The sequence below is a fragment of the Mesoplodon mirus genome (genome assembly GCF_964341445.2).
Source record: "Mesoplodon mirus genome assembly, chromosome: X".
NCBI lineage: Eukaryota > Metazoa > Chordata > Mammalia > Artiodactyla > Ziphiidae > Mesoplodon > Mesoplodon mirus.
The window spans coordinates 58537825-58559708 of NC_138981.1; the positions used below are offsets into that span (position 1 = coordinate 58537825).

Sequence of the window (21884 nt, forward strand, 5' to 3'; positions counted from 1 at the left end):
GGGTTTACCATGTGTGTAGACTTGAAGAGAATTGTTGATTTCAGCTGTACAGTCCCCAAGGTTGCCTACTGGTCATGGAAGCCAACAGCTTAAGTACCTACAGGACAACACTCTGGAAAGTGGCTTTATATCAAATATGATATTAAGTAAGCTAAAACGTCTTAGCTTGCTCATACTCCAAAATGCACTTTAAAGTTATATTTTCATTCATGGAACTAGCCTCGCAGTAAATTATCTCAACAGGCTTTCACCGCTGACACTTGGTTAGCAATCAGTTTTAGAATACTAACTACTCGTAAGACGTATCAGGCTCTGTAGTTGGTACAGCTACCAAACTCCTGTCCTTAGCATTGAAGTCCTAAAGTGAACTGGGTATAGAGGTTAGTTAAAGATTAGCCTGCTTAAAAATATTTATGAGACATTTTTAATTACCAAAATAATACATACTCATTATAACAAACATAAGCAATATAACATCATGTAAGGTAAAGTGTGAACATGCCCCACTAGAAAAATGCTGTAAAGGTAAGATATCTTTGAGGAATATCTTACTTGCCTAAAGGAGGTCACAGGTCCAGCTGATCTGAGGTTCTTGAAAGGTACTTCTGGTCCTCCTCATTCTCTCTTAAATTCCTTCTACTTATTTGTTTCTCAATATTAGAAAAAATTATGAACTCTAGGCCAGGAGACCAGGATTCTAGTCCCAACTCTGCCATTAGTAGTTATACTAGTAATGACCTTCAAGTCTTTACTTCTCACATCTTAGCTTTTTCTAAAGGTTAGACTAGAATCACTGATTTTCAACTCAGGTTTAAGAGATTCAACATTATCTAAGGAGTTCGTTCAAGGTATACACACCCCTGGAAATTCTGACCACTGCACCCCATTAAGAAGACGACTATTACTGATGAGATTATATCATATCCTTCAGATATGTTAGAGTAAGAAAAAGATGTTGAACTTCTAGAATAGATGGTCTAATTGTTATAATTTGCTTCTAACTATTCCTGATTTCTATATATAATGATAATAGCTAGGGTTGTTTTAGCCAATTAAATGATGTCTGGACAATTAAATACTCAGGGTTTCAGTTTGGATGGTCAAATGAGCCTTGTCATTAGCGTCCATAAAAGGCTCAGTAAGGATTAAGAGCACACATTTGGTTTCAAGAAGATGTGTAGGCAGAAGACTCCTGTTGGCTCTGTAGTGTAGTACTCATGCAAACTCACCTTACTCTAAATTCTACCCCTCGACCTGCAGGGCCTCTTGTGTCTCACAGGTGAGGAACTACTACAACTTCCTTTTGTTCATTTATTCATTTAATAAATGTTTATTAAGTACCAACTAGTTATTGGATAAATGTTTATTGATCACTGTTTGGAACACTAGGGACCCACTGGTGAACAAGATAAGACCCTACCCTCATCAAACTCACAGGTGGATGTTTTTGTATAGTATAGTAAGTGGTATAATAGGATAAGCACAGGGTGCTTGGGATACATCAGCATGTGATCTAGACCCAGGAGATCTGTGAAGGTCTCCTAATGGGGGTAATATCTGAGCTGCAACCTGACCAATGCTAAAGAGTTACCCTAGTGAAGATTTGAGGGAAGGATAAACCACGCAGAGAGAACATACATGTTGGAAGGCTTAGCATAAAGGGGAGCTTGGCTCATTTGAGGAACCAAAAGAAGTTAGTACGGTTAGTGTAGATTTCTAAAGGAGAAGTGATAATAAATGAGCTGTCCAACAGGGGGCAAATCATGCAGGGCCTTGGCATCCATTTTATGAAACATAGAAACTATCCTAAAGACAATGGGCAAGCACAGGATCAGTGTCAAGAATAGATCATATCTACAAAACAGAAACAGACTCATAGACATAGAGATCAGACTTGTGGTTGACAAGGGGCAGGGAGGGAGAGGGATGGACTGGGAGTTTGACATTGGTACACGCAAACTATTATATATAGGACGGATAAACAACAAGGTCCTACTGTATAGCACAGGGAATTATACTCAATATACTGTGATAAACCATAATGGAAAAGAATATAAAAAAAGAATGTCTATATATGTATAACTGAGTCACTTTGCTGTACAGCAGAGATTGGTACAACATTGGAAATCAACTATACTTCAATAAAAAATTTCTTAATTAAAAATAAAATCTTAAAAATATGCTGATATGTCATTTTTATACCCATAGCCCAAATACAATAGTAATAATTTTATACTGCAGTAACATCCTATGCTAATTAGGTGGGGAAACCCATGTATTTGTGGAAAGAAAATAAATTGGGTGTTTTTCCAGCTTTACTGAAGTACAATTGTGAAATAAAAATTGTATATATTTAAGGTGTATAATGTGATTTTTTTTAAATAACTTAGTTTTGTTTATTATAGAACATTATTGTTCATGACTGTGTCCTCACCACAGGGTTGATACACAGTAACTTCTCAAAAACTACTGTTTCTATAAACGAATGAGTAAAAAGAGATCATGTTCTTTTTTTTTTAATTTTTTAATTTAATTTTTTTTTAAACAGCAGGTTCTTATTACTCATCAATTTTATACACATCAGGGTATACATGTCAATCCCAATCACCCAATTCATCACAGCACCACCACCACCACCCGCCGCTTTCCCCACTTGGTGTCCATATGTTTGTTCTTTACATCAGTGTCTCAATTTCTGCCCTGCAAACCGGTTCATCTGTACCATTTTTCTAGGTTCCACATATATGTGTCAATATACAATATTTGTTTTTCTCTTTCTGACTTACTTCAGGCTGTCTGTATGACAGATTCTAGATCCATCCACGTCTCAACAAATGACCCAATTTCGTTCTTTTTTATGGCTGAGTAATATTCCATTGTATATAAGTACCGCCTCTTCTTTATCCATTCGTCTGTCAATGGGCATTTAGGTTGCTTCCATGACATGGCTATTGTAAATAGAGCTGCAATGAACATTGGGGTGCATGTGTCTTTTTGAATTATGGTTTGCTCTGGGTATATACCCAGTAGTGGGATTGCTGGGTCGTATGGTAGTTCTATTTTTAGTTTTTTAAGGAACCTCCATACTGTTCTCCATAGTGGCTGTATCAGTTTACATTCCCACCAACAGTGCAAGAGGGTTCCCTTTTCTCCACACCCTCTGCAGCATTTGTTGTTTGTAGATTTTGTGATGAAGCCCATTCTAACTGGTGTGAGTTGATACCTCATTGTAGTTTTGATTTGCATTTCTCTGATCATTAGTGATGTTGAGCATCTTTTCATGTGCTTCTTGGCCATCTATATGTCTTCTTTGGAGAAATGTCTATTTAGGTCTTCTGCCCATTTTTTGATTGGGTTGTTTATTTCTTTTATATTGAGCTGCATGAGCTGTTTAGATATTTTGGAGATTAATCCTTTGTCCATTGATTCGTTTGCAAATATGTTCTCCCATTCTGAGGGTTGTCTTTTCATCATGTTTATGGTTTCCTTTGCTGTGCAAAAGCTTTTAAGTTTTATTACGTCCCATTTGTTTATTTTTGTTTTTATTTCCATTACTCTAGGAGGTGGATCAAAAAAGATGTTGCTGTGATTTATGTCAAAGAGTGTTCTTCCTATGTTTTCCTCTAAGAATTTTATAGTGTCCGGTCTTACATATAGGTCTCTAATCCATTTTTAGTTTAATTTTGTGTATGGTGTTATGGAGTTTTCTAGTTTCATTCTTTTACATGTAGCTGTCCAGTTTTCCCAGCACCACTTATTGAAAAGAGTGTCTTTTCTCCATTGTATATCCATGCCTCCTTTGTCATAGATTAGTTGGCCATAGGTGTGTGGGTTTATCTCTGGGCTTTCTATCTTGTTCCATTGATCTATGTTTCTGTTTTTGTGTCAGTACCATAGTGTCTTGATTACTGTAGCTTTGTAGTATACTCTGAAGTTAGGCAGTCTGATTCCTCCAGCTCCGTGTTTTTCCCTCAAAACTGCTTTGGCTGTTTGGGGTCTTTTGTGTCTCCATACAAATTTTAAGATTTTTTGTTCTAGTTCTGTAAAATATGCCATTGGTAATTTGATAGGGATCGCATTGAATCTGTAGATTGCTTTGGGTAGTATAGTCATTTCCACAATATTGATTCTTCTAATCCAAGAACATGGTATATCTCTCCATCTGTTTGTATCATCTTTCATTTCTTTCATAATTGTCTTATAGTTTTCTGCATACAGGTCTTTTGTCTCCCTAGGTAGGTTTATTCCTAGGTATTTTATTCTTTTTGTTGCAGTGGTAAATGGGAGTTTTTCCTTAATTCCTCTTTTAGATTTTTCATCATTAGTGTATAGGAATGCAAGAGATTTCTGTGCATTAATTTTGTATCCTGCAACTTTACCAGATTCATTGATTAGCTCTAGTAGTTTTCTGGTGGCATCTTTAGGATTTTCTATATATAGTATCATGTCATCTGCAAACAGTGACAGTTTTACTTCTTCTTTTCTAATTTGTATTCTTTTATATCTTTTTCTTCTCTGATTGCTGTAGCTAGGACTTCCAAAACTATGTTGAATAATAGTGGCGAGAGTGGACATCCTTGTCTTGTTCCTGATCTTAGAGGAAAGGCTTTCAGTTTTTCACCATTGAGAATGATGTTTGCTGTGGGTTTGTCATATATGGCCTTTATTATATTGAGGTAGGTTCCCTCTATGCCCGTTTTTGGGAGTGTTTTTATCATAAATGGGTGTTGAATTTTGTCAAAAGCTTTTTCTGCATCTCTATTGAGATGATCTTATGGTTTTTCTTCTTCAATTTGTTAATATGGTGTATCACATTGATTGATTTGCGTATATTGAAGAATGCTTGCATCCCTGGGATAAATCCCACTTGATCATGGTGTATGATCCTTTTAATGTGTTGTTGGATTCTCTTTGCTAGTATTTTGTTGAGGATTTTTGCATCTATATCATTAGTGATATTGGCCTGTAATTTTCTTTTTTTGTAGTATCTTTGTCTGGTTTTGGTATCAGGGTGATGGTGGCCTCCTAGAATGAGTTTGGGAGTGTTCCTTTCTCCACAAAATTTTGAAAGAGTTTGAGAAGGATGGGTGTTAGCTCTTCTCTTAATGTTTGATAGAATTCACTTGTGAAGCCATCTGGTCCTGGACTTTTATTTGTTGGAGATTTTTAATCACAGTTTCAATTTCATTACTTGTGATTGGTCTGTTCATATTTTCTGTTTCTACCTGGTTCAGTCTTGGAAGGTTGTACCTTTCTAAGAACTTGTCCATTTCTTCCAGGTTGTCCATTTTATTGGCATAGAGTTGCCTGTAGTAGTCTCTTATGATGCTTTGTATTTCTGTGGTGTCTGTTGTAACTTCTCCGTTTTCATTTCTAATTTTATTGATTTGAGTCCTCTCCCTCTTTTTCTTGATGACTCTGGCTAATGGTTTATCAATTTTGTTTATCTTCTCAAAGAACCAGCTTTTAGTTTTATTGAACTTTGCTATTCTTTTTTTTGTTTGTTTCTATTGCATTTATTTCTGCTCTGATCTTTATGATTTCTTTCCTTCTGCTTACTTTCGGTTTTGTTTGTTCTTCTTTCTCTAGTTCCTTCTGGTGTAATGTTAGATTGTTTATTTGAGATTTTTCTTGTTTCTTGAGGTAGGCTTGTATTGCTATAAACTTCCCTCTTAGAAGTGCTTTTGCTGCATCCCATAGGTTTTGGATCGTCGTGTTTTCATTGTCATTTGTCTCTAGGTATTTTTTCATTTCCTCTTTGATTTCTTCAGTGATCTCTTGGGTATTTAGTAACGAATTGTTTAGCCTCCATGTGTTTCTGTTTTTTACGTGTTTTTTCCCTTTAATTCATTTCTAATCTCATAGCGTTGTGGTCAGAAAAGATGCTTGATATGATTTCAATTTTTTTAACTTTACTGAGGCTTGATTTGTGACCCAAGATGTGATCTAACCTGGAGAATGTTCCGTGCACACTTGAGAAGAAATTGTAATCTGCTGTTTTTGGATGAAATGTCCTATATATATCAATTAAATCTCTCTGGTCTATTGTGTCATTTAAAGCTTCTGTTTCCTTATTTATTTTCATTTTGGATGATCTGTCCATTGGTGTAAGTGAGGTGTTAAAGTCCCCCACTATTATTGTGTTACTTTCGATTTCCTCTTTTATAGCTGTTAGCAGTTGCCTTATATATTGAGGTGCTCCTTTGTTGGGTGCATATATATTTATAATTGTTGTATCTTCTTCTTGGATTGATCCCTTGATCATTATGTAGTGTCCTTCCTTGTCTCTTGTAACATTCTTTATTTTAAATTCTGTTTTATCTGATATGAGTATAGCTACTCCAGCTTTCTTTTGATTTCCCTTTGCATGGAGTATCTTTTTCCATCCCCTCAGTTTCACTCTGTATGTGTCCCTAGGTATGAAGTGGGTCTCTTGTACACAGCATATATATGGGTCTTGTTTTTGTATCCAATCAGCAAGCCTGTGTCTTTTGGTTGGAGCATTCAATCCATTCACGTTTAAGGTTATTATCAATATGTATGTTCCTATGACCATTTTCTTAATTGTTTTGGGTTTGTTTTTGTAGGTCCTTTTCTTCTCTTGTGTTTCTCACTTAGAGAAGTTCCTTTAGCATTTGTTGTAGAGCTGGTTTGGTGGTGCTGAATGCTGTTAGCTTTTGCTTGTCTGTAAAGCTTTTGATTTCTCCATCGAACCTGAATGAGATCCTTGCAGCGTAGAGTAATCTTGGCTGTAGGTTCTTCTCTTTCACCACTTTAAGTATATCATGCCACTCCCTTCTGGCTTGTAGAGTTTCTGCTGAGAAATCAGCTGTTAACCTTATGGGAGTTCCCTTTTATGTTATTTGTCATTTTTCCCTTGCTGCTTTCAATAATTTTCTTCGTCTTTAATTTTTGCCAATTTGATTACTGTGTGTCTCAGCATGTTTCTCCTTAGTTTTCTCCTGTATGGGACTCGCTGCGCTTCCTGGACTTGGGTGGCTCTTTCCTTTCCCATGTTAGGGAAGTTTTTGACTATAATCTCTTCAAATATTTTCTCTGGTCCTTTCTCTCTCTCTCTTCTCCTTCTGGAACCCCTATAATGCATATGTTGTTGCATTTAATGTTGTCCTAGAGGTCTCTTAGGCTGTCTTCATTTCTTTTTATTCTTTTTTCTTTATTCTGTTCCACAGCAGTGAATTCCACCATTCTCTCTTTCAGGTCACTTATCCGTTCTTCTGCCTCAGTTATTCTGCTATTGATTCCTTCTAGTGTAGTTTTCATTTCAGTTATTGTATTGTTCATCTCTGTTTGTTCTTTAATTCTTCTAGTTCTTTGTTAAACATTTCTTGCATCTTCTTGATCTTTGCCTCCATTCTTTTTCCGAGGTCCTGGATCATCTTCACTATCATTATTCTGAATTCTTTTTCTGGAAGGTTTCCTGTCTCCACTTCATTTAGTTGTTTTTATGGGGTTTTATCTTGTTTCTTCATCTGGTACATAGCCCTCTGCCTTTTCATCTTGTCTATCTTTCCGTGAATGTGGTTTTTATTCCACAGGCTGCCGGACTGTAGTTCTTGTTGCTTCTGCTGTCTGCCCTCTGGTGGATGAGGCTCTCTAAGAGGCTTGTGTAAGTTTCCTGATGTGAGGGACTGGTGGTGGGTAGTGCCGACTGTACCTCTGGTGGGCAGAGCTCAGTAAAAACTTTAATCCACTTGACTGTTGATGGGTGGGGCTGGGTTCCCTCCCTGTTGTTTGTTTAGTTAGTTCTTCTTGTTTCTGCTGTCTGCCCTCAAGGATGTGATATTTTGATATACATATACATTGTGAACTAGTTACCACAGTCAAGCTAATTAACATTTCCATCTCCTGACATAGTTCCCCTTTTTTTGTGGTGAGAACCCCTAGTCTCTTGCAAATTTCAAGTATAGAATACAGTATTATTAACTATAGTCACCATGCTATGCATTTGCTGTCCAGAACTTACTCACCTGCGTAACTGAATCTTTGTACCATTTGATCAACCACCCCTCACCACCATTTCCTCTACCCCCCAGCTCCTGACAACCACCTCCTCTGTGTGTGTGTGTGTGTGTGTGTGTGTGTGTGTTCATCACATTTTCTTTCTTCATTCATCTGTTGATGGATACTTGCATTGTTTCCATATCTTGGCTATTGTGAATAATGCTGCAATGAATATGAGAGTACAGATATCGCTTCAAGATACTAATTTCATTTCCTTTGTATATACACCCAGAAGTAGGATTGCTGGCTCATATGGCATTTCTATTTTTAATTTTTGAGGAACCTCCATTCTGTTTTGCATACTGGCTCTACTTATTTACATTCCTCTCAACAATGTACAAGGGGTCCCTTTTCTCCCCACCCTCATCAACACTTGTTGTCTCTTGTCCTTTTGATAATAGCCATCCTAACAGATATGAGGTGACATCTCATTGTGCTTTTTGACTTACATTTCCTTGATAATTAGTAATGTTGAGCATCTTCTCATATATCAGTTAGCTATTTGTATGTCTTCATTATAAAACCATTTATTCAGATCCTGTGCCCATATTTTAATCAGGTATGTATGTATGTATGTACGTATGTATGTATGTATTTGCTATTGGGTTGTTTGAATTCCTTACATATTTTGGATACTAACCCCTTATCAGATATGTGGTTTGCATATATTTTCTCCCATTCTATAGGTGGTGTCTTCACTCTGTTGATTGTTTCCTTTTTTGTGCAGAAGATTTTAGTTTGATGCTATCCCACTTGTTTTTGTTGCCTGTGGGGTTTTTTTTAATAAATTTATTTTATTTGTGTATGTATTTATGGTTTCATTGGGTCTTTGTTCCTGTGTGCGGCCTTCTCATTGCGGTGGCTTCTCTTGTTGCAGAGCACAGTCTCTAGGTGCGTGGGCTTCAGTATTTGCAGCACGCAGGCTCAGTAGTTGTGGCGCACGGGCTTAGTTTCTTCACAGCATGTGGGATCTTCCTGGACTAGAACTCACACCCTTGTCCCCTGCATTGGCAGGCAGATTCTTAACCACTGTGCCAGGAGGGAAACCCTGCCTGTGGTTTTGAGGTCATATCCAAAAAATCATTTCCCAGACCAATGTCAAGAAGTTTTTCCCCTGTATTTTCTTCTAGTAGTTTTACAATTCCAGGTCTGTATTTAAGCCTTTTATCCAGTTTGAGGGGTTTTGTTGTATACGCTATGAGATAAGGGTCCAATTTCATTCTTCTGCATGTGATGTCCAGTTTTCCTAGCACCACTTATTGAAGAGACTATTCTTTCTCCCTTCTGTGCTCTTGGCACCCTGGTCGAAAATCAGTAGCCCATAAATGCATGGATTTATTTCCAAGCTCTCTATTCTGTTCCATTGGTCTATATGCCTGCTTTTTTGCCAGGCCCATACTGTTTTGAGTACTGTAACTTTGTAATGTATTTTGAAATCAGTACATGTAGTGCCTCTAGCTTTGTTCTTTTTTTTTTTTTTTGCGGTACGCGGGCCTCTCATCGCTGTGGCCTCTCCCGCTGCGGAGCACAGGCTCCGGACGCACAGGCCCAGCGGCCATGGCTCACAGGCCCAGCCGCTCCGCAGCATGTGGGATCCTCCTGGACCGGGGCACGAACCCGCGTCCCCTGCATCGGCAGGCAGACTCCCAACCACTGCGCCACCAGGGAAGCCCTCTAGCTTTGTTCTTTTTGCTTAAGATTGCTTGGGCTATTTGGAGTCTTTTGTGGTTCCATATAAATTTTATGATTGTTTTTTCTATTTCTGTGGAAAATGTCATTGGAGTTTTGATAGGGATTGTATTGAGTCTCAAAATGGATTTGGGTAATATGGACATTTTAACAATACCAATTCTTCTAATCCATTTTTTGTGTGTCTTTTTCAATTTCTTTCATCAGTATTTTGTACTTTTTAGTGTACAGCTATTTCACTTCCTTGGCTAAATTTATCCCTAAGTATTTCATTATTTTTGATGCTATTGTAAATGGGATCTTTGTCTTGATTTCTTTTTTTGGATAATTCCTTGTTAGTGTGTAGAAACACAATTGATTTTTGTATGTTTATTTTGTATCCTGCAACTTTACTGAACTTGTTTATTATTTCTAACAGGTTTTTGGTGGAGTCTAGGATTTTCTATATATAGGAACATACCATCTGCAAACAGAATCAATTTTTCATTTTTATTTCCAATTTGGATGCCTTTTATTTCTTTTTCTTGCCTAATTGCTCTGACTATAGGACTTCAAGTACTGTGTTGAGAATAGGCATCCTATCTTGTTCCTGATCTTAGAGGAAAGGCTTTCAACTTTTCACTGTTAAATATGATTTTAGCTGTGGGTTTGTTGTATATGGCCCTTATTAAGTTGAGATGCATTCCTTCTATACCTAATTTGTGAAGAGTTTTTTTTATCAGAAAAGATGTTGACTTTTGTCAAATGCTTTCTGCATCTTTTGAGATGATCATATGATTTTTATCTTTCATCCTGTTAATGTGATGTATCACATTTGAGAATATAAGTTGTTTCGCCCATTTTTGGATATTAATCCAACTTTCTAGTAAAATTAAACATTAGAATACCTTTGATACAGTTTTGGGAATTTATCCTACATGTATAACAACACTACATAGATCAAATATATATAAGGATGTTTATTATAGCACTGTTTTAGTGGCAAAAGAGGGATAACCCTAATCTCTATAAATAAGGAAATGGTTGATTGACTAAATTGTGAGATAGCCATAATATTGAATATTATACAGCTATTAAAAGGAATGAGTTAGAGTTTTATAGATGCATCTGAAAGAGTAGGCATATTCTTCTGCTTCAAGTTTCAGAGTAATATGTATAATACTGTCACATTTTCGTTGAAAAGGGAAAGATTTTTACCATATGACCCATCAATCCCAGTACTGGGCATATATCCTGAGAAAACCATAGGTCAAAAAGATACATGGACCACAATGTTCATTGCAGCACTATTTACAATAGCCAGGACATGGAAGCAACCTAAATGTACATCGACAGATGAATGGATGAAGAAGACGTGGCTCATATATACAATGGAATATTACTCAGCCATAAAAAGGAACGAAGTTGAGTTATTTGTAATGAGGTGGATGGACCTAGAGACTGTCATACAGAGTGAAGTAAGTCAGAAAGAGAAAAACAAATACCATATGCTAATGCACATATATGGAATCTTAAAAAAAAAATGGTACTGATGAACGTAGTAGCAGGGCAGGAATAAAGACACAGATGTAGAGAGCGGACTTGAGAACACAGGGAGGGAGGGGAAGCTGGGACAAAGTGAGAGAGTAGCATTGACGTACATATGCTACCAAATGTAAAATGGATGGCTAGTGGGCCATCAGCAAGGAGATCAGCTCGATACTTTGTGACGAACTAGAGGGGTGGGATAGGGAGGGTGGGAGGGAGGCTCAAAAGGGAGGGGATATGGGGATATACATATACATATAGCTGATTCACTTTGTTGTGCAGCAGAAACTAACACAACATTGTAAAGCAATTATATTCCAATAAAGATGTAAAAAAAGAGACAGATTTTTAAACCCTAAGAATGTTTATAACTATATAGTTATAGCTATAGATATATAGATAATTGTGTAGAAACAGTGGTGGGAAGCAGAGGCACCGAGTGAATTAATGATTACCTCAGGTAGAAGGAGGTTGGATAGGAAAGCGAGAACTGTTTAGTGATTCTTTGTACAGTTCTGAATTGTTTGACTTGTTATGTTTGGCTTGTGCTACTGTAATTTATTTTTTAAATGTAACAGGAAAAATTGTATAAAATGGGCAGAAAAATGGACTGGAAGGGGCATGAGGGAGACAAAGAAGGCAGTTAGAAGGCTGCTGCAATGATACACATAAGAGATGGTGGTGGCTAGATTAACATAGCTGCAGTGGAGACTGACGTAGACAGATTTAGTTAGTAGGTAGAAAAAATTAAGACTGGTGATTTGATTGAGGGGAGAAAAAGAGGAGCCAAGGAAGCCACCCAGGTTTCTGGCAAGGTGCTATACTATTTACTGCGATAACGATCTGAGTAGGAAAATGTGTGGTTTTAGACAGGTTAAGTGTCAGGTACCTATGGGCAATTCAAGAGGAGAAAACCTATAAACAGTTGGAGATATGTATCTGAAACTCAGGAAAAATATCTGGACTGGAAATATAGATATGGAGATCATTAGCTATGTTAAGACTCTCTCAGTTACAAGTGACAGATAGCTGGCCTAAACTGGATTAAGGGGTTTTTTTTGTTTGTTTGTTTTTGTTTGGTTTTTTTTGTTTGTTTGTTTTAAAGAGGGCATAGGATTTATTAGCTCATTTCTAACTATAAAGTCTCTGACAAAGTTGGCTTAAAACATGGCTGAATCTTGGAGCTCAAATGATGTCATCAGGACTTTCTCAGTTCTGCTTCCCTTTATATTGGCCTTATTCTTCAGGAAAGTTCTTCATATAAGGTGGCAGAAATAGCTACTAGCAGCTCTAGGCTTACGTTTTACCAATTTAGCAGGCCTAATGGAAGAAGTGTGTCTCGTCCATCCATTGAATTCAGTAAGAAGTTTGTTGTTGGCAACACTGGTCAGGGCAGTCTGAGTAAAGTAATAGGGACCAAAGGATTGAGAATCAAGTCACAAGAGTAAGTAGAAAATAGCAAATATAAATGAAAGGGAGGGAGAGAATAGCTAGAGATTTATTAACCCTCTACTATGTGCAAGGCACTGTATTATATTACACCCAGGGATACACAAATGGGTAAGATAAGTTTCCTTAGTTCTGGAAGCACATTGTTTTCATAAGAGAGAATCTTATAAATACTTTCCAGAGGTGATAAATACTTATTTGGAGGTGTGATAAGATTGCAGTGGAAGCACAGAGGAAGGGGCCACAGAATGGCCAAATATATTAAATACATCTCCAAGAAGTGCACAATGGCTGGCACATACTAGGCATGCATATATGAATGAATGAAGTGACATTTGAATTGAATTTTGGAGGATGAATGAGACTTTGATGAAGAAAAGTAGAAGGTGCATTTCTGACAAAGGAAACAGCAAGTGCAAAAGCTAACCAATCCCCTGTGTTTTTTGGCTCTCCTCTTGGCTTAGGGAACCTGATATGTAACATAGGAGACTTGGAGGAAGGACTGAGGAAAGCCAGAACCTTTGGGCAGAGAAAGTGTGACTAGAGCGCAGAACCACCTTGGCTTTCCAATGCTCACTCAAGCATTTGATCAATGGTATTTTAATCCCAAATTATTTTGGCATCTTACCCATCTCACTACATCTCTCCCCTACCCTCCATACACTTGAGAAGTAAATATTAGCAAGGCAAATATAATTCTTCCTTGTTCACTAAAGGTAAGACATGTATAATTGTTCTTAACTTTGGTAGCAGTTTTAATTTTCCTGATCTTCTACTTACTAATCTCTGGTGCAAAGTAGCACCATTTAGACCCTCAGTGTAATTTAGAAACAGTGACTGATCCGATCCTACTCTCTTTCTTGTTGAGGACTTCAAACTGACCTAGAAGACATAGATCCTATGCCATTAACATCTTCAGAACTTTAGTGAAAGCTATTTTTGAAATGGTGACGTACCAAGGATGCTTTGCTGTGGGCTTATGAATCTTAGCTGCATTTTACCACTGCTTCCAGTATACACCCCCTTTAATGAACTTAGTACTGTGGTACATTAGGTCAGTTGTTTAGGGTGTAGCCTCACTGCATTTCTATATACCCCAACTCAGGGGTCTAACCAATCTGTGCTATTTGTCAAGTGGTGTACTAGGAAGAAGGTGACTTTGTGCAGATCTATTCTCCCTATAGCAAAACAACTCATGGGCCTGGCCTGCTGCCAGAAAGTTAGTAGTGTCATCTTTATAAATGAAATTCAGCTCATCATTATCTTACATTATGCCAGAAGAGCGGGAAGAAGATTGACTTGGTAATTCACTATGTTTTGATCCTAATCTGTTTAGAAATATGATTTCTTAAAAAGGAAGTGGAAAAAGAATGTGTTTCTCATGATAGCTTCATGGTATCTGCTGAGAGGATGTTCAGTTATTGTAAATACAGCAATTTGATTCCCCGAATTTCAGATATGTTTCATCACTCTTTTTTAAAAAAGCTATACTGAAATGATCAAATTTTAAAGTATGAATTGCATGCTTCCAAAGATGAAATTTTATATTTCAGGTCACACATTTAAATCTCTATTTTGTTCAAAAGAAGCAACAAATTTCTTACCGGAGTCACAAAGTCATTGATCCGTATAGCACATTATCTTTGTAAGTCATCTCCAAAGCTTTTTAAAAGCACATGTTTACATTGTCACCTATTTAAAGGAGAAGGGTGTATATTTGTGGTACAAATATTTTATCTCAGAGGTTGTTTTCAAGTTTCAGTTCAGCAGTTTGAATATAATCTGTTCTTCCTACCCCCTAGCATAGTATGCAAAATCCAGAAGCTATCAGAAACAAAACCCAAATGTAGTACAGTAAAGCTCCAGGTGCCTGGAAGAAATCATACATACAAGAAAGAAAAACTCTATTGATATCAAGATGCAACCTTTCTGACCCTTGGTTTCTCTCTCTCAGATAGCTTGGGGTAAGGAAAGAGCATAGAATTTAAAGCCACATAGACCTGATTTAACATTTAAAATCACAGAGACCTAATTTCAAATTCTAGCTCTACTACTTTTAGCTTTGTGGCCTTGGTCAAGTCATATAACCTAAGTTTTCTCATGACCTAAATATAGTAATAATACTTCCTTTAATGCTAAATGGACTAGAGATAAAGTAAAATGCCTAACTCGATGCTGGCACTTACAGATGCTCAATAGTTAGTAATTATTAGTATTAACTGTAAAATGAGAATAGTACTAATTCATCTATTTCTCAGGTTTGGGGTAGAAAAATGAGAATGCTTTTTCTCAAATATCACAATCTCTTAGCCACTTTTATAGTTGAGAAAAGAAGCTATCCTGTTTATTTCACAGGATTGTGATGATCAAAGAGATAATACATGCTAAAGCACATAGAAAAATATAAAGCTGTGTTAAAGATTCAGGTAGAGTATTTGTTTTAAATAAGGTTTGTCTTAAGAGTTCTCTTTTTCTTCTCCCACCAATGAATTAAGAATTAAAAATTGGATATCACAAGCTGCTCTTACTACTGATAGTTTAAGTTACATCCGCTTTTGTCCATCTTGGAGAAATATACACAATGTGAGTTTTGTAAATAAAATATAATTATTCTCAGTATACCCTGATAAGTCAGAGCTCTTTTATTTAGCAAGCTCCAAAATCCAGAACACAACCTAAAACCCCAAAAGGAGAGAGAATGAAACCCAGTGATCTGGGAACAAAATCTCAATCCACTGAGGCCTCTTACTCATGAGAGAAGGGTGGCAACCACCTCACTAAGCCTTTTGGTTTAGCGTTGTATATAAAATAAATGTTACTTACTGATATACTGAGTTTAGTTGTCTGATGACCAATGAGAATGGGAAAAGGGGTCTACCAGATGTGAGAAAACTGATACCCTAAGAAGGCACAGTTAGCAGCATAAAGAAAATAAGAATTCTAAAAACAGAATAACCAGAAAAGTGAAGTCACTTGGGACTATTAATGTAGGGGTTCAAACTTCCCTGTATGCCTTGGTAAGACACTGAGCACCTCACTGTATGGTCCAGTAGGGGATTTTCATAGTGATGCTTATCCTGTAATAGACAACTCTAACATGACAAGACAGGGAACTCTCAAAATATATTAGAAAGATTTCTGCCAGATCTCAAAGTTTGCTGTCAGTGGAGTAAGCTTTAGTTACCCAGAAAACTCACTTCTGTGGAACTTCTTATCCTATGTGGTGCCAAGTAAGTGAGGTGTTCACTGTGCATGAAGCCGCCAAGTGAGGACTGTATAGCATTGTAATTGAAAAGAAATCTGAAGGACAGTATTCAACCAACTCTACTAGCAGCCATCTTAAAGATTATATGTTCTAAAATATTTCATACGAGTTTAAAAAATCTTGAATAACAACCAAATATGCTAAACATAAAAAAATGACCCAAGGCATAATTTAATAATTGCTGATGCAAGATATACATCAGAATCTTAGGACCTTAAGAATATCATTTATGAATATCAATTATTGGTCAAAACAACATGTAAATGTTAATGATTGGACTGAATCTGATCTGGACTGATGTCCTGAGCTCTGCACTTGCTAGTACTCTAACTTGTAGCAAGTCAGCCTCCATGTCATTACACAGGATTGCTGTAAGCATCAAACAAAATGATGTATATGCAGATATTATATAAACTATACAGTGATGTACAGATATGAATTGTTACTTCTCATAAAAGTTGAACACATAAAACAACATAGTTTATATGAGTTTATTGGTTTGGGAATTTCAAAGAAATAGGGAATTCCAAGAAAATGAAAGGTCTACTTACGCTTAGTGTATCATATAACATTGGCATGGTTGCAACCATAGCAGCAATGTAAGTGGTCTTACCTTTTTCACCAGATCTTGCTGGTTACAGCCTCTTGATTTTACTAAATCAATCCCCTTCCTGGACTACCTTCTTACTTCCTTACTTCTAATCCTTATCCATCCTTTCAGGATCCAGTTCTAAAGCTTCATGGCTTTAATGAACCTCCAGCCAGATAGCTTTATCTCCTTAGTTTACATTCTTCCATGTACATGCTTGAAACAATTACATTTTCTAGATCTCTTTCATGTACTTCTCTCATCTTCCCAGCTAGATGATAAGTCACAAGAGGTTAGGGATTCCTTCTACCTCAGCATGGCAACTAGCTAGGACAAGCAAACAGTCAAGTAGTTAATGAATGTTTGAAGATTGAAAGAAAACATACTACAGGTCCATGCTAAAGCATTCCCCTCTTTGAATCGAGAAAACTGCACTAGAAAGATCTTAAGAGACAGGCAGTGGACAATGCACATGTCTGTGAAGCCACAGGAGTTGTATATAATAACAAATACCTGGTAAGCCATTGAGAGATTGAGGGAAGGAGTTGTTAAAAAAATTTGTTCATGAGAGAGCAACTTGTGGGTCCTTTCCAGTTCTATTCCTGCACAAACAGCTTCTTCAAAGGGCAATTCTGGTCAATGTACACAATGTTCCATTCTCAAAGTTAAACAAAAATGAAGAAATAAAAATTACATTGTATATATTTATTATTCCACCTTTCATTCACCAAATTAGATTACTTCTCTGACTGCTATGGTATATAGTGTGACAGAATTTGACCTTTTATCAGCATAATTCAGAGCTTGAATAGACATGCGAGACTCCCTTCCTGGGGTCCCTGGAGTTCTACGCATTTTTCTAGCATGCTGGCTATAACTAGGTTCCTTTCTTTCCTGCTCAAGAAAACCTATCAGAATGCAAATGAGAGTGGCACTATTACAGAAACACCATTAAATCTATTCGAGTTTTTATTTAAGTAAATCATTACTTCAGTACTTAGCAGCAAAGCGTTAGCAACACACTTTAATACCTCAGCTATAAATCACTGGAGCAATAAAACAGTTCTTGGTTTTGTGTTTAGGGACCTGGGTTCAAGTTGCATGTCTGCTACTTACTTGCTATGAAACTTTGTGAACATGCATATTAATCTTTCAGCCTCAGTTCCTATAAAGTGGCATAATGGTAATACCTACTTCACTGGGTTACTGCAAGGATTAGATATAGTGTGATTTGAAAAGCACTTTTCAAAATATAAAGCCCTGGGCAAATGTGAGTTCCGTATCCCCATATGCACCTGTGTAATTCCCCCTTTCTTCATCACCAGGCCATTGGCTTAGACCTTAAACTTCCTACTGCTGTTTCTCATTCCTCACTTTATATAAATTCCTCAGCCCCTCTTCCTTCAGAATCAGTCCCTTGTAGCTGATCCAGCTACCAATCCCAGATTCATGTTTTTCCATTAGAACCAGCTATGCTAAGCCCTAACTCCTAGAGGTTATTTTTTACTGTGCTCATAGGGATGAATTTAATGCAGTCTAGGACAGAAAAACAACTCTATTTTAGAATTTTCCATCTTTCCCCCACTCTCAGAGAATGCTTTCATATACACCAAAAGTCAAGTTTTTGTCTTACCCCGCCAGTACCTCCAGTATATACCTGCACATAGCCCAGTGCAGAAAGACAATTTAAGGGATGCAGAGGAAAGGGACTGACCACCAAGAATCGGACAAGGGTGGAGAGTTTGGGAACACAGGACCCAAGTTCTCTAGATGTGTTGGCATTGCCAAAATTTGTATGGGAACCTTGATCAGTAGGGCCTGGCTTTACTCACTGCTACTGTTCAAAGCTTTAACTGCACATGGTGCAGCCCAGTAGAGCAAAGTAAGACTGGAAAACTAGAACCAACTGCCACTCACAACGTTTCTTGGGCCTCCACAAGCAATGCCATCCCTACCAGTTGCTCTTCCTACTGGTTCTAACCCATACTGGAACTCTCTCTGGCTGATCTCTGTCTGTCTTCTCCCTCATCCACTATATAGCTGTTTCATTTGGGTAAGAATTGTAATTCCTAGATCTCTACCCAAAAGAAACTGTTAGGTGTGTACAATAGTAGATTTAAACAAGAATATGCAGACAAAAATATAAAACCTAGGGCTTCCCTGGTGGCGCAGTGGTTGGGAGTCCGCCTGCCGATGCAGGGGACACGGGTTCGTGCCCCGGTCCGGGAAGATCCCACATGCCACGGAGCGGCTGGGCCCGTGAGCTATGGCCGCTGAGCCTGCGCGTCCGGAGCCTGTGCTCCGCAACGGGAGAGGCCACAACAGTGAGAGGCCTGCGTACCGCAAAAAAAAAAAAAATATATATATATATATATATATATATATAAAACAACCTAAATGCCCATCAACAGTATAGTGTGTGGATAAACTGTGATATAGTCATACAATGAAATATTAGACAGCAGTCAAACCAATGAACTGTAACAACACTTAGAGGTATGGATGAATCTTACCAATGTATTTTAAGCTTATAAAAAGTAAGTCCCTTATGTTGAAGTTGTCACAAAAAACCTATATATGTTCTAGGTATATATCCAAAGGAAACGAAATCCCTATCTCGAAGAAATATCTGCACTCCCATATTCACAGCAGCACTCTTTACAATAACCAAGACATAGAAACAACGTAAGTGTCCAGCAACGGATGAATGAAAAAAGAAAATGTGGTGTATATATGTATGTTTATACAAACACACACACACACATATATGTATATATAATGGAATATTATTCAGCCATAAAATAGAAGGAAACCTTGCCATTTGCAGCAGCATGGATGGACCTTGAGGGCATTATGCTAAGTGAAATAAGTCAGACAGAGAAAGACAAGTACTGTATAATCTCACTCATATTTGGAATCTAAGAAAACCAAATTCAAAGGAACAGAGAACAGATTGGCCAGAGGCCATGGCTAGGTAGTGGGGGAAATGGGTGAAGGTGGTCAAGAGGTACAAACTTCCAATTACAAGATAAATAAATCCTGGGGATGGTAATGCACAGCATAGTGACTATAGTTAACAATGTTGTGTTGTGTTGTGTATTTGAAAATTGCTAAGAGTAGATCTTAAAAGTTCTTATCACAAGAAGAAAAATTATAATTGTGGAGATGGATGTTTCCTAAACATTGTGGTAATTATTTCACACTTTATACATATATCAAATCATTGTATTGTACACCTTAACTGAATACAATGTTATATGTCAATTATACCTCAATAAAACCGGAAAAAAATGAAAAACCCATGTATGTATTAAATGCAATTAAGAAACAAGTCACCTTGGACCTATAATAATGACAAACCTAATTGAATACTGAAAAAAAAGTAATTCCCAAAATATTAAACACAGCCTAATAACTTTTATATGAAGTTATAAACAGCTAATACTCTTTTAGGAGTTCATATCAATGTGATGCGATTATATGAGAAGGAGATTGAGGAAATGATGAACACAAGCTTTAGGATAAAGGATGGAGGAGAGAGGTAGGGAAATGAGAGTAAGAAGGAAACATGTAATCAGATGTATGTTGTTTACAAAGTCCTAGCTTTTGTGTTGGGTGATTAGTTCCCAGGTGCTTATTACATTGTTTTTTAAAACTAAATAAATAAAGATACACATAGCCATTGTTAATTAAGATATGCTGTAAATGTAAAATACCTAGCAGATTTCAGACTTAGTACTCAAAAAAGCAATATTTTGGATATATTGAGTTAAAGTGTAACATTAATTTCACCTGTTGTTTTTTTTTTTTACTTTTGAAAAATGGCTAATAGAAAATTTTAAATTATATATGTGGCTCAGATTTGTGGCTTACATTTCTATTGGACACTGGTGGTATAAGAATTCTGTAGCACTAGTCTTTATATTATAACCAGCTGTTTTCAGAATTAAAGCTATTTAGTCTGTCTTTTTAGGCTTAATAATTCTGATTTATTTTATTTTTGGCTTCTGAAACCTCAGTTGAAAGTTTTAATGAATACAAGAGCAATACGTGCTCCTTCTAAAATCAAGTTAAAGCATTAGAGGAATTTATGATGTAACACAGGGAAAGCAACACCACAACCTCAGTTCCCAGACGTAGGCACTATTAACAATTAAGTATTATAGAATTTCTAGATATATGTGTTTTTAAGGTTTTAAAATGTGAGCATCAAAATTATCCCTCTTCTTTTTCCCTTTCTCTGACACCAGAGAAGCAATGGAGGGTCATGGCTTGATATTGGTGCCAAGCAGAGAGCTAAAGCTGCAATTCCCACCCCTGGAGTTACAATACTCTATTGTTAGCTGGATTTTGGATTTCTTCTCCTGGCCAAGACTCCTTCTCCTCCCCCAAAGAAGTGCCATTTGGCATATATTTATACTAAAAGCTAAAGTGAACTGAAATTAATGTTTCAAGAATTTCCTAATACCCCTGGGAAAAAAGTCAGAGTCCCAATGGGATATTGTAAAATGAGAACTAAGAATCACTGTTTCAGTGTATCGATCTCCAGCAAAGTACCTGATCATTTCTCCCAGTGGCTATGAAGCAGGATTCTGATGGGCATGTAATGATCTGGAGAAAACAAGATGAATCCATTTTTCTTTAGTCATAGATTTCTCTCTATTCTTAGGAAACAGTTTAATGGAGGTAGTTATAAGGGGTAAAAAGAATCCAAAGGTCAGACTTAGTTGGATTATGTGTGTGATCTTGAAAATGTTCCTCCCAGATTGCCTGAGGCCCTATATAAAAATCATTGATAAAGGAATAAGGGGTTTTTTTTTTCCCCTGGGTTAGGCTAAGTGCCATGGAGATTAGAGAAGCTATTTTCTTTCTTCACATTATTGATTGACAAGTTCAAAGATTTTGGATGCATTTCTTGGAACAAACATCAAATAATTTGACATTTTTCCTCGTTGTCCATTCAATGAAATAAATTCATTCAACATCATATTCTTAGGAAACATACCAATAAATTTTTAAATCATATTCTGTATGATTCCAGTCCTTGCATTTGTTGAGACCTGCATGAGAAAAATAAATGCAAACTGCACTCTTACTGATGTGCTGATTAGGATCTCTTTCCTCTCCCTTTTACAGTGAAATGGCAGGCTTGAACTAGGCATTCCAATCAAGACTTTTCTGAAATTCTCTCTGTCATTGTTCAGAGCCATCCTCTCTACCCTCCAGCCCATTATCATTTTTCTTCTAACCTGACTCTCTTTACTCCTCAATTCAAATTTATTCGTTTCTTTATTGGTCACTTACTTGTTTTTGTCTTGCCGCCTCCTCCCATTACATTGGCAG

At 37.0% G+C, this 21884-nt stretch overlaps 1 protein-coding gene across 3 annotated transcripts in view; it reads left to right on the plus strand.

The window, feature by feature from the left end:
- The window catches only part of EDA (ectodysplasin A), a 398541-nt gene that overhangs the window by 297585 nt on the left and 79072 nt on the right, over window positions 1-21884 (plus strand). The window contains exon 3 of one of the 3 annotated variants that reach the window (XM_082610794.1): window positions 19128-19279. The exons of the other annotated variants lie outside the window; for them this stretch is intronic. Within the exon in view, the coding sequence (XP_082466920.1) occupies window positions 19128-19219 (92 nt within the window). The 3' untranslated portion in view covers window positions 19220-19279. Of the gene's footprint in view, window positions 1-19127; window positions 19280-21884 lie in introns of those variants that run through there. 3 annotated transcript variants of the gene reach the window in all.